The 15,603-nt window shown below is 68.5% G+C and overlaps 3 protein-coding genes across 12 annotated transcripts; 1 reads left to right on the top strand and 2 right to left on the bottom strand.

Moving 5' to 3' along the window:
• Window positions 1-902: 902 nt before the first annotated feature.
• Window positions 903-3,318, bottom strand: LCN12 (lipocalin 12). Its single transcript, XM_055541788.1, has 5 exons — window positions 3,202-3,318; window positions 2,739-2,875; window positions 1,495-1,574; window positions 1,299-1,415; window positions 903-1,200 (listed from the first exon to the last, which is right to left on the bottom strand). Exons 1-5 carry the CDS (start codon window positions 3,316-3,318, stop codon window positions 977-979), a joined length of 675 nt encoding a protein of 224 aa, XP_055397763.1. The 3' UTR covers window positions 903-976.
• Window positions 3,319-8,850: 5,532 nt separating this feature from the next.
• Window positions 8,851-10,944, bottom strand: C8G (complement C8 gamma chain). Of its 7 annotated transcripts, none has more exons than XM_055541630.1 (9): window positions 10,647-10,944; window positions 10,453-10,565; window positions 10,132-10,255; window positions 9,922-10,058; window positions 9,748-9,818; window positions 9,573-9,680; window positions 9,223-9,324; window positions 9,096-9,134; window positions 8,851-9,014 (listed from the first exon to the last, which is right to left on the bottom strand). In XM_055541630.1, exons 1-9 carry the CDS (start codon window positions 10,674-10,676, stop codon window positions 9,001-9,003), a joined length of 738 nt encoding a protein of 245 aa, XP_055397605.1. In that variant the 5' UTR covers window positions 10,677-10,944; the 3' UTR covers window positions 8,851-9,000. The 7 variants fall into 7 exon arrangements, with proteins under 7 accessions (XP_055397605.1, XP_055397609.1, XP_055397604.1 ...); XM_055541634.1 differs by having other exon boundaries at window positions 10,132-10,219; XM_055541629.1 differs by having other exon boundaries at window positions 10,467-10,565.
• A 104-nt stretch (window positions 10,945-11,048) lies between these two features.
• Window positions 11,049-15,362, top strand: FBXW5 (F-box and WD repeat domain containing 5). 4 transcript variants are annotated; one of them, XM_055541627.1, is made up of 9 exons: window positions 11,049-11,205; window positions 12,166-12,381; window positions 12,519-12,676; window positions 12,978-13,152; window positions 13,276-13,424; window positions 13,499-13,916; window positions 14,107-14,254; window positions 14,327-14,539; window positions 14,621-15,362. In XM_055541627.1, exons 2-9 carry the CDS (start codon window positions 12,189-12,191, stop codon window positions 14,862-14,864), a joined length of 1,698 nt encoding a protein of 565 aa, XP_055397602.1. In that variant the 5' UTR covers window positions 11,049-11,205; window positions 12,166-12,188; the 3' UTR covers window positions 14,865-15,362. The 4 variants fall into 4 exon arrangements, with proteins under 4 accessions (XP_055397602.1, XP_055397601.1, XP_055397600.1 ...); XM_055541626.1 differs by lacking the exon at window positions 11,049-11,205 and adding an exon at window positions 11,243-11,659 and having other exon boundaries at window positions 13,499-13,679; XM_055541625.1 differs by lacking the exon at window positions 11,049-11,205 and adding an exon at window positions 11,243-11,659.
• Window positions 15,363-15,603: the final 241 nt, after the last annotated feature.

The following is a 15,603-nucleotide window of genomic DNA, read 5'->3' as shown; positions in this document are numbered from 1 at the left end:
GCGTGCACACACGCACACACACGCACACGCGCACACACGCACACACACGCACACACGTGTGCACAGTCGCTTTCAGGAGGGAACCGGGAGGCGGCAGGGAGGGGGCAGGGGCTGGGGTGGGGCCGAGGCGCCTCTAGGGGCTGCCCTGCGGCCACCCTGACCTCCTGGGGGGAAGTGCCCGTGGGGCCAGACTCACTGCAGACCCTGGTGGCCAAGCATGGTGGGTGTGCGGTGGGCGTGCACGTGCTTGTAAGCGAGTGTGTACCCGAGGGCATCCTCCCTGTGCGCGTGTGTGTGCCTGCGTGTGTAAGTGGTATATGTTCAAGCGTGAAGTGGTATATGTGCGTGTGGCTGTCATGTGTAAGAGCAGAGGAAGGAAACTCAGGGGTGACGGGAGGGGCACTTGGCTGGGGAGGGGGTGACCCGGGGGAGGGGACCTGGGTGTGGAGGGGGACACAGGTGGGAGGGGGTGACCTGGGGGAGGGGACCCGGGTGGGAAGGGTGACCCGGGAAGGGGTGACCTGGGTGTGGAGGGGTGACCTGGGGGAGGGGACCCGGGTGGGAGGGGTGACCCGGGAAGGGTTGACTTGGGTATGGAGGGGTGACCCGGGGGAGGGGGGACCTGGGTGGGAGGGGGTGACCCAGGAAGGGGTGACCTGGGTGTGGAAGGGTGACCTGGGTGGGAGGGGGACTCAGGTGGAAGGGGGTGACCTGGGGGAGGGGACCTGGGTGGGAGGGGGTGACCCGAGTAGGAGGGGGTGACCCGGGTGGGAGGGGTGACCAGGGGAGGGGGACCCAGGTGGGAGAGGGTGACCTGGGTGTGGAGGGGTGACCTGGGGAGGGGGACCCAAGTGGGAGGGGGTGACCCAGGACTGGGGGACCTAGGGGAAGGGAGACCCTGGGGGAGGGGGTGGCCCCGGGGAAGGGGACGCAGGTAGGGAGGAGACCAAGGAGCATTGAGACCCCCAGTACGGACTCAGGCTGAACCCTGGGGTAGCTGGGACCCCACACTTGGGCCACAGGTGTGGGCCGGGCTCCCGCAGGGCCCCCACAGGGCTCCGAGGCCCCGGGCAGACCCCAGCTGGCGCAGAAGCCCACCTGTCAGGTCCGGAAAGACGATGCTGTCATCCGAGAGGCCCTGAGCTCGGACCAGGCAGATGAACTTGTCCAGCAACGGGGTCTGAATGGCCCATATTCTGCCTGGGGGCCGAGGAGCACGGCCTGGCTTCAGCCACACGTAGACTGGCCTCCCCGCCCCCCACCCACCCTGACCGACCGCCCTGGGGCGAGGGGCTCACACAGCAGGCTGACCCTGAGGATCCTCTGCAGGTCCGACTGCTTTTTGGAGAGCAGGAGGGCGAAGGACGCGTAGTCCGTGTCATACACTTGGATCTCCTCGGGGTCCGCCCCCGGCTCTGGCGGGGCAGCCTCGTCAGGCCTCCCCGCCGGCGCCCACAGGCTGCCCCCTCCTGCCCCTGCCCCCCGCCCCCTCACCTCCACTGTGATCCACCGAGAACGCCCCAGGCTGGGACTGCGAAGTAAGCTCGTACGACCAGGTGACACAGCGCTGGCCCCTGGGGAGGGGGACGGGCAGGAAGAAGGTTCCAGAACCTGGCTGGGCCTTTCCCGGGGGCTGCCCCCAGTGGACCCACCGGGAGGGCCCACTCACGAGCCCCACGCAGACCTGGGGCTTTGCCCGGGGAGGGGACCTCAGCCCTGGGAGCTCTGGCGCTGTGTGGCCCACCCATTTGTGGCCTCCATCAGGTCCACCTGCTGACCATTCCTTGGCCTGGAACCAGACCCGAAATGCACCCGAGGCACACGCTCGAGGGACGGTGTTTCTGGGCTGTGACGTGCCTGGGAGAGCTCTGGCTGGGCCCTGGACTTGAGCTGGGAGGCAGGACCTAGTGCCCTGACCCTGCCAGGCAAACACACTCGACTGACAGCAGCAGCAGAGGCTTCCGGAGATGGTGTTTGCACTGAGTCCCTGCCCCCTGAGGGATCTGGAGACTCCCTGCTGGGGTCTGGCGTGGCTGAGCCTGCACAGAGCTGGGGCAGGGGGCTGATCTGTGCCCCGCTGCTGGCCTCCGGGCTTCCTGTCTCATGCCGGGATCCAAGAACCCCAAGCGAAAGAGATCTCTGGGTGGGTGGGCAAGGAAGGCCTCGGGACCTGCTGGAGGAGCTGCCCGGGGAAGGAAGCCCTTGTGGTTTCAGCATCTCCAGGGGGGCTGTGCACCCCCAGGGCTGTCCATCAAGCCTTCCCACTCTCCCCAACCAGTCATCCCGGCTGGTGTGTCATCCCATGCCTGTCGCCCTGGACAATACAGCAACGGGTCCAGGGGAACGCAGGACTCAAGAAGAGCCGATCAGACACCATGGCCAGGCCGGCCTGGATATTTCTTCTGTTCTGGAATTCTGATCCTGAAGAGGACGTCAGTGTAAGCCACTGTCTTATCCCTGTGAGGGGAGAACCTGCCTGAACGGAAGTCTAGGGCAGGCAGAGCTGAGAGGAGGAGAGGGAGGGGATGAGGAGTCTCTGATCACAGTGTCTGAGATCCTGGATCCAGTGGAACCTGGCATCCACCAGCCCTGGGGCTCTCCTGAGTCTGTGATCTAGTCTGTGCCTTCCCTCTTTTGAAGACGGCCCCCCAGACCCGGGTGAGGTTGTTAGCAGCTCGTGCTGGACATCAAGTTAGGAGGAAGGCCCTGGGAGAGCGTGGCCAGAGCCCCTCACTCACCGGACCATGGCGTATGCCACTTCCAAGTGGCTGTTTTTATTTAGCGTGAACGTTGCCGTGAAAGGGCTCAGCAGGGACCTGTCTGCTACCATGTAGGTGTTGCCCGCCAGGCCGAGGACATACCACTCCCCCTGGAACTGCAAGGGGCCGGGGGTAGGCAGGGGCCGGGCTGGCCGGGAACCCTGCTGCACTCGGCAACGGCTCCCGGTGTTCGGTCACGCTAGCAGGAGCCCGAGAGGGCCCAGGCCCCGCAGGGACTGTGACGCTGGCCGGGGGGGCTCTCTGTGCAGAGGGACTGAGATGTTCCCCCCAACCGCAGGGAGAGGGGGGACTATGGGGGAGTCTAGGGTTCTCTGCTGCCAGAGGCCAGGGGTCTCCATGGTGCGGGTGCCCAGAGAGCTGGCCTGGCTGACTCCCCGCACCCAGGCCTGGTGGGCACCTCCCGTCCCTCCTTGGCCCTGACCTTGCTGTCTTCGAAACTCTGCAGAACAGAGCTGGGGGCCGCCCGGGTGTGTGGGCTCTGGCCCTGGAGGGCTCTCGGCAGGTAGAGAAGCACCCACAGGGCCAACCACAGGCCCATCCCGGCAGGGACGGGGTGGGACGTGCCGCTGGTGCTGGGGACCTCAGGCTCGCCCACCTCTTTATGGGCCTGCCGGGCGGGCGCCCCTCCCTGGGGATGTGACCCGGCACCGTCCTCCTCAGGACCAGGCTGGGGGTGGGCTCCAGGGGCGGGGCCCAATCAGGCCCTGCCCACCAGAGATGGGGGCATCTGGGTCACAGCCTGGACAGCGTGGGAAGCCAATGGGGCAGGTGGGGTGCCCACTGGGTCCAGCCCTCCTGGGGAGGACCCCGAGCCAGCCTCCCGGGCTCGGCCGCCCCTTGCCCCCTCCAGGGGCCTCCTCACGCCGGCCCAGCTGCACCAGACAAAGGACAGAATGCTCTGTCCCAGGCGGGAAGCCAGGGGTCGGGGTCAGGGCCAGGGCGTTCTCACTCTGGAACAGGCGGGGCAGCCAGCCCGCAGGCGGCTCCACAGCCCCGAGACCGAAGTGGGGCCAGAACAGGGCTGGGGGGGGACCTGAGTCACCGCCCAGGAGGCGGGCAGGGGAGGAGGGGACAGGGAAGGCCAGCGGGCGGGGGCGGCCCCACACGCTGGTCCTGGGGGCTGGAGGGCAGCTGTGGGGGGCGTGGGTGGCCTCAGACACCCCTGGGGGAGGACAGAGCCCTCCTCTCCACTCCAGCTGGGCACTGGGTGCTGGGCTACGTCAGACATGGGAAGGACCTGTGCTCGACCCCTGAGCTTGCCCTGGGCCACCTCTCCCCACCCTTGGCCTCCAGGCCCAAGGCTTCAGGCCTTGGCTCAGTCCCAGGCGGCCTCCTCTCCTCTGGGAAGGGCCTGGCCCTGGTTGGGTCCTTCCTCCCAGCTAGATGGGGTGGGGCGGGGGCTCTGGGGGGCTCAGCCCCCTGCCTTGACCTCCCTGAGTCTGGCCGATTAGCCAGGTCTTCTGCTCACAGACTCTGGCCTCAGCGACCTGGTGGTTAACCTCCCGAAGGACCCATCACGCTCCGCCTAAGCTGGGGGGCAGCCCCCAGCCCCTCTGAAAGCTCCTATCCTACTCCGCTGACCCCACTTGATCCTAAACCCGGCCGAGGCGGCACCTGGCCCCTCGGGCTGTGGGCACTCTGCCGTACCAGGCCGGGCCCTCCTCCCACCACCATCCCGCCCACTGGGCCTTCCGGGGAGACTGAGAGCGGCGGTCAGCAGCGTGTCAGATGGGACAGCCCGCCCCCAAGTGCCGCCATCCCACCAGGGCCCTGTGACCACCTGGCCTGCCGCGGTTAGCTCCTGCAGAGGCTGAGGCCAGGCGAGGCCTCCACCCCCAACCCAGCCCTGAGCGGAGCCCCAGGCCCAGGGCTCCCAGCGCCCCCCAGGCCCTGTCTCCCCCAGGCCCTGTCCCCCCGCAGGCCCTGTTCCCCGCCCAGGCCCTGTCCCCCCGCAGGCCCTGTCCCCCCGCCAAGGCCCTGTCCCCCCGCAGGCCCTGTCCACCCCAGAGGCCCTGTCCCTCCCAGGCCCTGTCCCCCTCAGAGGCCCTGTCTCCCCCCTGGGCCCTCTCGCCCCCCGGGCCCTGTCCCCCCGCAGGCCCTGTCCCCCCAGGCCCTGTCCCCGCCGCAGGCCCTGTCCCCCCTACAGGCTCTGTCCCCCCCCAGGCCCTGTCCCCCCGCAGCCCCTGTCCCCCCCCAGGCCCTGTCCCCCGCCAGGCTCTGTCCCCCCGCAGGCTCTGTTCCCCCCCAAGGCCCTGTCCGCCCGCAGGCCCTGTCCCCTCCAGGCCCTGTCCCCCCCCAGGCCCTGTCCCCCCCAGGCCCTGTCCCCACCAGGCCCTGTTCCCCCTGCAGGCCCTGTCTCCCCCAGGCCCTGTCCCCCCCGCAGGCAGGGCGACCCCCTCCACGTGTGCACCCAGCAGAGTAAGAACACTGCTGCAGGGGAGCTGGAAGGGTGAGTGAGCCCCCGTGAAGCCCTCTCAAGCTGGGGAACTTGGAGGCCCCTCTGCGGTGGGGGACACCTGGCCCTGTCCCCACATGCAGGGGCCTTGCCCCCCGCCCACTGAGCTCCTGCGGGGGCAGGGACAGCAGGTGCCCACCGGGAAGCGCGGAGCACAGGGAGTGCCCCGGTGGCCCAGTGGTTAGAATTCCCGGCTTTCACGGCCGGGTTCAGTCCCTGGTCTGGGAACTCCCGCCAACCGCGTGGCCAGAAAACGCAGAGCGCCCGCTGGTGTTGCAGCCACGGTGGGAACGCGGCGCTGGAGGCTGGGACGCGGCAGCCTCATCCCCGCGGGGCGGGTAGGGGGTCCAAGTCAGTGCAGCTCAGGCATGCATGGCCCTTGCAGGCTCCCAGACCAAGACTGCCAGTCGGAGTTCCCTAAGCTTTTCAAGGTTTCTCTTTCTGATAAGATTCTCTAGGCAAGAGTGCTGGGGTGTGTCACCAGGCTCTCCTCCAGGGGATCCTCCCCCACCCCAGGCCTGAGCTGCAGGTTCTTTACCACCCCTGGGAAGCCCGATAAAAAGCCAAGTCTTACAATTAAAAGGCAAAGCTCAGTTATAACCGATAAAATCTTTACACAAAACGACTCAGGGCTTCCCAAGTGGTGCAGTGGTGAAGAATCCACCTGCCATTGCAGATGTGGGTCTGATCCGTTGGTCGAGAAGGTCCCCTGAAGAAGGAAATAGCAACCCACTCCACCATTCTTGCCTGGGAAATCCCGGGGGCAGAGGAGCCTGGTGGGCTGCAGTCCATGGGGTCGCACGTGTCCGCACAGAGTCTGACGTGACTGAGCACACACGTAAAAACGACTCATCTAGAACTACAACTGCCTCACCTAGTTTTTTAAAACAATTAAAAGAAAAAAATGTATTTGGCTGTGCTGGGTCTCGTGGCCACCAGGATCTTCAATTTGCGTTGAGGCACGAGGGAGCTTTAGTTTCAGCGTGTGGGATCTGGTCCTCTGACCAGGGATCGAACCGGGGCCTCCGACGTTGGGAGTGCAGTTAGCCACTGGAGCACCAGAAAGTCCCTAGTTCTTGAAACTTAAGAGGAGGAGGGGGCGAGAGAGGATGAAGTGGCTGGAGGGTGTGACCGACTCCACGGACATGAGCTTGAGCAAGCTCCGGGAGATGGTGGACAGGGAAGCCTGGTGTGCCGCGGTCCATGTGGTTGCAGAGTCGGACACAACTGAGCGGCTGAGCATATAAAACGACTCACCCAGGACTACAATTGCTTCACCTCGTTTGCTGAAGTGTAACTAGAGCTCGTTACACATTGTAGTGAAATCGAAATACACTGCGGTTGTAGCGCTCGCTACGGTGTCCCCGGCCCCCAGCTCTGTGTAAGAGCTGCGGCGGGGCTGGGCTGCCCTCGGCCTGGGCCCTGGGAGCACTCGGGAGGCCTGGCGCAGCCCCTGGACCCCCAGCCCCGCTGGAAGCACCCTTCCTTCCCCAGAAGCCCGAGGAGGCTCTAGGGAGCCTGGCCTCCTGCCCGCAGCTGCCCACACTCAGGGCAGAGACCCTCCTTCCTGCCTGGGCACGTGCGGCCAGGCCTGTGGGGGCCTCTGGGCACTGCCAGCTCGGAGCCTCAGCCTGGGTGACGAGGTGCCCAGCTCGGCAGGGTCGTTGCCTTTCCCCTTCCTGCCAGCCCCGTCTGCCTGTCTGGCTGGGAGTCCAGCACCAAGGGACATGGTCCCTGCCCACTGTGGACACTGGGCCCTGGAGGGCTGTGGGCTCCTCCCAGCAACCGCACCCCCTGCCCAGGTCTGGACGGGCCCGCGGGGGGAGGAGGGAGGTGGGTACGCGGAGGCGGGCCCAGGGATCTCCGACCCTGCTCTCCAGGGACCAGATGGAGGTCCCTCCTGTTCGTGGCCTGCAGCTCACCCGAGGTGGCCTGGCCTCCCCGCAGCCCAGGTGGGGAGGCTGGGGCGGGGGTCCATCTTGCTGTGCCCACTCTGCCTCACCAGCATCAGGGAGTGGTGAGCCCTGGACTTTGGCTCCCAGGGGCAGGGGCCTGACACGCAGTGGGCATCTCAGAGATGTCCATCGGGCAGACACTGAGTCTCCCCTGACTGGGAGGCTTTGGCCGAGCTGAGGCCCACTCCCTGACCTCCTGCCCCAGTCTGGCCCCAGCATGGGGGCCGCCATTTGCCCTCAAGTCTCCCCAAGTCCTCTTGAGGAGGGCTGACCCTCCTCCTCATGGGGGGCACAGTGGGACGGGGCGGGCTGGGCAGTGTGTGCCAGGCACAGCTGTCTGCAATGCCCGGGATTGACTAGCAGCCGTCACGTGAGCCTGGCTCTCGCCCGCCACGGGGTGCTGTGCGGGGAAGAAGGTGGGAGAGAGATGGGGGAAGAAGGCCAGCCTCCAGTGGGGGCAGGGCACAGGTCCGGAGCCCATCAGAGCGCGGGCGGGTGGGCCTGGGGGCAGCTGGAACTGGCCCATGTCCTCTGCAGCTTCACAGGACGGGTCAGGGGGCGAGCTTTCACCAGTGGGCCCGGAGCTGGGCGCCCCCACACCAACAGACCTGGCGGGGGGTGGAGCGGATGCTCCATCAGAGCTCCTGCCCTTTGGTCTCTGCGTCTCAGGGGTCTGCACCGCGGGTTTTTTCTTTGGCGTCCTCTCCGCTGTCAGGGACACAGGTGAGGGTCCCGGGAAGCTTGGCCGGGACCCACGTGTGGAGGGCGCACAGTCGACCGGGGGAGGCCCCATCCCCACACTTGACCTTCTACCAACAGCCTGCAGTTGCGCGGAGAAGCCCCTCCAGGCAGAGGCTGGGGGGCGGGACACCAGCCCCCATCTGTCCCCAGACCTCAGGGCTCCCACCTTCCAGAAAGTTCTTCTCTACAGGCTAGAGATCATCTTGTGGTCCCTCGTGGCTGGTGACCTTGGGCAGACCCTGGGTGTGGGCTCCTGGGGGCCACCCCATCTGTCCAGGCACCCCCCAACCCGGCACTCTGGGCCCCCTGCCGGCCCACCCACGTGGTTGCCCCCAGGGGCGCCTGCTGCTCGCAGCCATGCACGGACTCACCCCGGGGGGCAGTCCTGTTTGCCAGCCAGTCCTGTGCCCTGCCTGGCCCTGTCTGCCCCTGGAGCGGCCGTGAGGGCCACGCAGGCTCCCAGCTGCCTCAGATGGGCCCCAGGCCCGGGAAGTGGTTGGGGGTGGTTTCCCTGCCTGACCCCCTGAAGCCACGTGCTCCTCCCCAGGGGCCCTTGCTGCCTTGGCTACGGGCCCCTGGGGCTCTGGGCCCTGGATCCCAAAAGGGGTCTCAGGAGGAGGCAAGGGAGACCTGCAGGGAAGGCTCTGGAGAAGACCGGGGCGTCTGCCCAGCAGGACGGCCCAGTGGGGCCACGGGGCAGGCCTGCTCAGAGGCAGGGGGCAGGAGAGACAGGCGCCAATACAGGGGACAGAGCAGGGGACACTGGGGTCCGAGGGCAGGGTGCCAGGTGCCCTAGGCCGTGGCCAGGAGCCGTTCCCCACCCCCAACTCCCTGGGGAGGGCTTGGCACCAGGAGGTGGGCCCCCGCCCTCCAGCCCATCAGGGAAGCAGAACAGGTGGGCAGACGCGGGGTTCCAGGGTGGAAAGGAAGAGGCAGCGGCTGAGGCTGCGGCGTTTAATGAGAGCCCACGGAGCACCCGGGGGAGGGGCAGCTTCGCGGGGGCGGTGGACGAGGGGTGGCAGGTCCAGCTCCGGGTCGGCTCCTTCCTCGCGCACGGCAGCCACCCGCCTCACCTCCGCACTTCTGCAGCACAGATGCGTCTCAGCCGGGAGGGGGCCCTGGGCACCACCCCCCACACGCTGCCCGCTGGAGCTGCCCGCTCACCGTCCAGGGTGTGGAACTGGTCCGCGGCCTCGCAGAAACCTGGGGGCCGGGCCAGGGGTCAGGGGCAGCCGGGGGTGGGGGGCGGGCGGCAAGCCCGGGGGAGACAGGGGCGGGGGATGACACTCACCGTACTTGGGGAAGAACAGGGTGTGGTCCTCAGTCAGGTTGGCCCCCTGGACCCGCTGCTCAAACACACTCAGGAAGGAATCGCTCACAGGGAGCGAGCGGACTGCGTGCGGGACACATGGGCTCCTGGGCACCCACGGGGCAGGGGCCTGCAGGGCGCTCCGGGGGCTGGGCTGTGTGCCTGGGGCTGCGATCTGACCCCTGCTCCCCCACTTCCCGGTCCCGTTCTGTCCCCACATTTGGGCCGAAGGGCAGGGGCAGGCGGGAGGGAGGAGAGGGCCTACCCAGCCCACCCGACAGCCCTGCGGGCGGGCAGACCCAGGGTCGGGGACCCAGGGCCCCGGGACGTACCGTACAGCTTCACCGACAGCTGCCGCGCCCTCTCCAGGTACAAGACGGCGAAGCCGCGGTAGTCCGTGTCCCCGACGACCACGTCCACCGGCCTGCGGGCGCCCCGGGCTGCGGGGAGCCGGCGGGTCAGCCCCACCGCCAGCGCCGTACCCACCCCCAGCGGCCACCGCCTCACCTTGGAGCAGGAAGCGCCCTGGGCGTCCCGTGTCTCCGTACAGCTGCCGCACTGCCCAGCAGATTCCATCCCTGGGGGCACGGCCAGCATGGGAGGATGCCCAGCAGGTTGGGGCACCCCGACCCGGGTGAGGCCGCAGCTGGGGTGGGCTCAGGGGTCCTCGCTGGGACTCACAGCTTTCGGAAGGTGCTGACAACCATGGCTGAGCCCTGAGGAGCCACGTGCAGAGTGGTGGCCTCAGCCCGGTGGCCCTGCTCCTGCAGGTAGCGACACGGGGAGGCCACAGCCACCAGGAGCCAGGTCCCTGCGAACTGGGGAGCAGGCTGTGTGAGGGGCGGCAGAGCCGGGCGGGCCCCTGCCCGCCCCACCTCGTCCCGGCTCTACCTGCTGGGCGTCAAAGTTGGCCTTGGGCTGGATGGTGCTGATAGGGGATGGGGGCCGCGGGGGTCTCCGCACCCGCTGACCCAGGGAGCTGCTGGCCAGAAGCAGAGTCAAGAGGGCTGCAATCCTGGGGGTCAGCATGGCGATGGCGGCGACAGGGCGAGGGGACCCGCAGGGCAGACGGGGAACGTCCCAGGTCAGAGTCCACTGTCCACTGCTGCTCAGCAGCCCCGCCCAGGAAGTCTGCCCATGCTCCCGCCACCAGAAACCTCTGCCCTGGGCCAGGCAACCCCCGACTCAGGCTCCCAGTGAACTCAGCCTCACCCTGGACATCTGACCTTGGCCCTGCGCTTCCCGGCAGGGACCCGTCGCCATGTCCGGTGTCCAAAGTCCAAGTTGACCTCTGGTCTTTGTCCACCAGGTGGCTCTGAGTCCATCTGCAACGCGGGAGAACCGGGTTTGAACCCTGGGTCGGGAAGATTCCCCTGGAGGAGGAAAAGGCAACCCAGGACTCTTGCCTGGAGACTGCGACGAACTGTACACTCCATGAATGGACAGAGGAGCCTGGTGGGCTGCAGTTCATGGGGTCGCACAGCGTCGGACACGACTGAGCGACCTTCCCTTTCTTTCTCTTGCCCACAAACCCGGTGATGTCCACTGAGGCGGGTGCTCACCCCTTTGCACGTTCATCTCCCCACAGCGGAGCAAGGGCCTGGGAGGCCGCGGAACGCCGGAGCTCGGTCTCGAACCCGCGACCCTGAGCCCCGCCCGCAGCCCCGCCCACGGCCGCCGCCCCTCCCCGCCGCCAGGGCCGCGGTTTCGGGGAGGCCGGACGCGCACAGGCGCGCGAGGACGCCCCGGGCCGCGGGTGCTGACGCGCAGGCGCAGGAGCGGCCGACGCGGGCGGCGGCGCTCGGCCGGCGACGGTCATCGATGCCTCGGGGCTCGTGGCATCAGCCTGGCGGCCTCCATCATAGAGACGCGGCGGCCGGAGCGTCGACGGAGGGCGGAAGAGGGTCCGTGGGCCGAGGCCGGGCGCCGGGGCGGGGGCCGCGCATCCGGGCGGAGGCGGCCGCGGTGAGTGCGGCGGGCCGGGGAACGTCGTCACGGCGGCGTCCGGACCCCGGCCCGGGCCCTCACGGCCTAGCCCGGAGAGCGTCGTCACCCCGCCCCGACCCCGGGCCCGGCCCCCCAACTCCCCGGACGCGTCCTTGGCCAATGAATGAGTCGCCGAGGCCGCCGGGACCGGGGCGGGGGGGCCCGAGCCGCCGCCCCGCCCCCGGCAGCCCCTCAGAGGGAGGGTGGGGGCGCTGGGCGGCCCCGCCCCGCCCGGCCGTGTCCGCGCTGGCCTGCGGCCAACCTGGCAGGGTCCCCCAGGCCAGAGGGCAGAGGGCAGGGCCGGCTGGTGTTCCTGGCGGCGTCTGGGACAGGCGGCCGGCCGGCCCTTCTCCCACCGGCCCGAGTCTCTCCTGGGAAGGACCTCTATCCCATGCTGACCATTCCGAAGCCTGGGGCAGCAAGGTCAGAGATGGTGCGCAGGGGTCACCGACCCTTCCCTTCTGGGCCTCGGAGCGGTCCCCAGCTCTGGCAACCAGATGTCTCCCTGGGACCCTATGGGGGGAAGTCAGAGGGCCCCACCCAGAAAGCCTGTCCTCCTGAGGAGGGGAACTTTTGGGGTGACAGTGGGTCCCCCAAGCCCACAGCCACTCCAGCTCCAGCTGGACCAGGCTGGGAAGCTGCGTGTTCAGGGACTCCCTGGGCCTTGCGGGACCTCAGGAGTGCAGGGTCCGAGGAGCACAGCTGTGCGGGGGCTTGGGGAAGCTCTTGGCTCCTTGGCCGAGCAGGCAGTGCCAGCCGGCCCTCCGCACATGCTCAGTCCAATTGAATGCCCAGCAGGGCAGTTGGTGGGGCAGGAGGAGCGCCCGCTGGACTGGCTTGGCTCCGCTCAGCCCCGGGCTCCTGTGCCTCTCCTTGGACCTGGGGGCCAGTGTCCTCCCTGGTCCCACCGGCAGCTAAGGGGCTGTGCATGTGTTTCAGGGCCGCTGGGGCAGAATGTCACAATGGACGAGGGGGACACACCCCTGCTTCCAGACAGCCTGGTCTACCAGATCTTCCTGAGCCTGGGCCCGGCCGACGTGCTGGCCGCCGGGCTGGCGTGCCGCCAGTGGCAGGCCGTGTCCAGGGACGAGTGCCTGTGGAGAGAGCAGTTCTACCGCTACTACCAGGTGGCCCGAGACGTGCCCCGGCACCCAGGTCAGCACCAGCCCTCACGCTGGCTGGGGACGGCGGGCTGGGCCTGGGAGCGGGCCTGGAGGGCAGGCAGGGCGGCCCCCGGCTGCCAGGGCCTGGGCTTGAGGCCCGCAGCCCCAGCATGACCCGCCCCCCCACAGCGGCCACGTCTTGGTTCGAGGAGTTCCGCCGCCTCTATGACACGGTGCCCTGTGTGGAGGTGCAGACGCTCCGGGAGCACACCGACCAAGTCCTGCACCTCAGCTTCTCCCACTCGGGCTACCAGTTTGCTTCCTGCTCCAAGGACTGCACAGTGAAGGTGAGGGCGGCACCCCGGGGGGAGAGGCTCAGGGCTGACAGCCCACGGCGAGGGTCGGAACCTGGATGGGAGGCGGGGGCTGGGCGGCCCTAACTGCCTGCAGATGAGCAGGGGCCCTGCGTGCAGCTAGGCCAGAGCTGGCCGGAGCACCACGTACTCACAGGCCTCGGGTGGTCTGAAGGCCAGAGACAAGGGACCCCCACCCGATGGCGGTTTCCGGGCGCCAGCCAGGAGAGGGGCCCGAGGGCCCCCACTCAGAGCGGGCTCACCAGGCGTGCCTGCTGGGCGCCCCCACACGCAGATTTGGAACAACGACCTGACCATCTCGCTGCTGCACAGCGCGGACATGCGGCCCTACAACTGGAGCTACACCCAGTTCTCCCAGTTTAACCAAGACGACTCGCTGTTGCTGGCGTCTGGGGTGTTCCTAGGGCCCCACAACTCCTCCTCAGGCGAAATCGCGGTCATCAGCCTAGGTAAGAGAGGGCTGGGGGCGGGCGGCCCGACCACCCCGCCCCTAACGCCCCACCCTCCGCCCAGACACCTGCGCCCCACCCCTCCAGCCCGCCCGCCCCGCCCCTTCTCTCTGCTCCACCCAGACACCTTTGCCCTGCTGTCCCGGGTCCGCAACAAGCCCTACGACGTGTTCGGCTGCTGGCTCAGCGACACCAGCTTGATCTCGGGGAACCTGCACCGCATCGGGGACATCACGTCCTGCTCGGTGCTCTGGCTCAACAACGCCTTCCAGGTGCGCGCGGGGGGCGCCCTGCGGCCTGCGCGGCCTCCCGCAGCCCGCGCCTACCTCCGCGCTCCCGCCCCCAGGACGTGGAGTCGGAGAACGTGAACGTGGTGAAGCGGCTCTTCAAGATCCAGAACCTCAATGCCAGCACCATCCGCACCGTCATGGTGGCCGACTGCAGCCGCTTCGACAGCCCCGACCTCCTGCTGGACGCCGGCGCCCCCGGCACAGACTCCAGCCGCGTCTTCGACCTGGGCAGCGATGGTGAGGATGAGGAGAGCGACCGGGGCCCGACCCGCGCCAAGGGCCTGCGGCGCCTCCTGGACGGGCTCCTGGAGGGCCGGGCACAGCCCCCGCTGCCGGAGAGCACGCTGGAGACTAAGGTGGCCGAGCTGCTGGCCCAGGGCCACACCAAGCCCCCCGAGCAGGGCAGGGCCGCCGCCGGGAACAAGCTCCTCATCTTCACCACCGGCTGCCTCACCTACTCACCGCACCAGATCGGTGAGGGGCCTGGGGCGGGTCCGTCTATGGGCAGAGTCCCTTCCTCCGTTTGTCCGGGGGGGCCCAGCTCTAGTCCAACACTGCCCCCCACTCACCCCTGGGCAGGCACACATTCAGATCTGTGGGTGCAGGGCAGCCCTGGGAACTGCCAGGTACCGAGGCGCCGCCGCCACCCCCGCCCTCCTTGCAGGCATCAAGCAGATCTTACCGCACCAGATGACCACAGCCGGGCCCGTTCTGGGCGAGGGCCGGGGCTCCGACGCCTTCTTCGATGCGCTGGACCACGTCATCGATGTGCACGGACATATCATCGGCATGGGCCTGTCCCCCGACAACAGGTGGGCCTCTGTAGGCAGCCCGGGGGCGGGGGGAAGCTCCGCGGGCGCGCACTGAACTGCATGCCGGCGCAGGTACCTGTACGTGAACAGCCGCGCCTGGCCCAGCGGCTCGGTGGTGGCTGACCCCATGCAGCCGCCACCCATCGCCGAGGAGATCGACCTGCTGGTTTTCGATCTCAAGACCATGCGGGAGGTGAAGCGGGCTCTGCGCGCGCACCGCGCCTACACGCCCAACGACGAGTGCTTCTTCATCTTCCTGGACGTCAGCAGGGACTTCGTGGCCAGGTGGTGGGGCGATGCCGGGGCGGGGCTGGGGGCGGGGCGGGGCGGGGCGGGGCGGGGCTCACCGCACTGTCCCCTCCCCAGTGGGGCCGAGGACCGGCACGGCTACATCTGGGACCGCCACTACAACATCTGCCTGGCCAAGCTGCGGCACGAGGATGTGGTCAACTCTGTGGTCTTCAGCCCCCAGGAGCAAGAGCTCCTGCTGACGGCCAGCGACGACGCCACCATCAAAGCCTGGCGCTCGCCCCGCACCGTGCGCATCCTCCAGGCCCCGCGCCCGCGCCCGCGCCCCTTCTTCTCCTGGTTCGCCAGCCAGAAGCACTGAGGCGCTGGGGCCCGCCGAGCACGCCTGGGACCCTTTCCCAGGGCTGAGTGCCGCCCAGACCGCACAGGGGCAGAGCAGCTCGCCACAGGAATGCCTTAGGAAGGGGGCCGGGAGGCCGCAGGGAGCGCGGCCTGGCCCCCACCACGCTCGCGCACACACACCGCCTCCCACAGCTGTGCCGCTCAGCACCGGGCAGCCAGGGTCACCTCTGACTGGCCCGGGATGCACAGGACACTGTGTCCCCCGCCCCCTGCTCCTCACCCACCCCTTTCCCCTGGGCCTGGGCCCTGGGCCCTTCAGCACCACGTGTCCCCTGGCAGCCCTGTGGGGCCTGGCACTGTTCACTGGGCCCAGCCTTGCCCAGGGAGCTGGGGCTCCCTTCTCTGGGAGCTGCCCAGCATCAGGGTTGCAATGCAGGTCAGGTTGTCATGAGCCCAGGGGACGTGCATGTCACGGGTCACCTGTTCAGGGTCTGAATAAACAGTTGGCAAGAGCACAGCACTGGCCAGTCTCTGTGCAGGGAGGGGCGTGGCATCCACTCGGGCCCTTGGTGTGCTTGCTGGACGGGGTGGGGTGCCCCAGGCCACACACTGGAGCTGCCCTGAGCCGGCCAGTGGGGACTCAAGTTCGCATCCCCAGCTGTAGCCCCCACTGTGTCTAAACAAGGCCCCGGCACCCACTCCTGAACAGGCCCACTGTGTGCCCACTACCCGCCAGCAGGGGGCACAGGAGGACTGAC

Source organism: Bubalus kerabau, chromosome 11 (assembly GCF_029407905.1).
Source record: "Bubalus kerabau isolate K-KA32 ecotype Philippines breed swamp buffalo chromosome 11, PCC_UOA_SB_1v2, whole genome shotgun sequence".
Lineage (NCBI taxonomy): Eukaryota > Metazoa > Chordata > Mammalia > Artiodactyla > Bovidae > Bubalus > Bubalus kerabau.
The sequence above is the reverse complement of the archived record's forward strand: the minus strand, read 5'-3'. Positions and strand labels throughout refer to the sequence as shown.

Coding starts and splice junctions, on each gene's coding strand:
- LCN12 (XM_055541788.1), bottom strand. CDS start 3,318: ATGGGCCTGTGGTTGGCCCTGTGGGTGCTTCTCTACCTGCCGAGAGCC. Junction 2,876..3,201: donor AGAGTTTCGAAGACAGCAAG/GTCAGGGCCAAG, acceptor GGCCCCTTGCAG/TTCCAGGGGGAGTGGTATGT. Junction 1,575..2,738: donor GTGGCATACGCCATGGTCCG/GTGAGTGAGGGG, acceptor CCCCCTCCCCAG/GGGCCAGCGCTGTGTCACCT.
- C8G (XM_055541629.1), bottom strand. CDS start 10,711: ATGAACTGCAGCCCACCAGGCTCCTCTGTCCATTCATGGAGTGTACAG. Junction 10,059..10,131: donor CCAACTTTGACGCCCAGCAG/GTAGAGCCGGGA, acceptor CCTGCTCCCCAG/TTCGCAGGGACCTGGCTCCT. Junction 9,325..9,572: donor GCTGTCGGTGAAGCTGTACG/GTACGTCCCGGG, acceptor TCCCGCACGCAG/TCCGCTCGCTCCCTGTGAGC.
- FBXW5 (XM_055541625.1), top strand. CDS start 11,347: ATGAATGAGTCGCCGAGGCCGCCGGGACCGGGGCGGGGGGGCCCGAGC. Junction 11,660..12,165: donor GGGCAGCAAGGTCAGAGATG/GTGCGCAGGGGT, acceptor CATGTGTTTCAG/GGCCGCTGGGGCAGAATGTC. Junction 12,382..12,518: donor AGACGTGCCCCGGCACCCAG/GTCAGCACCAGC, acceptor GCCCCCCCACAG/CGGCCACGTCTTGGTTCGAG.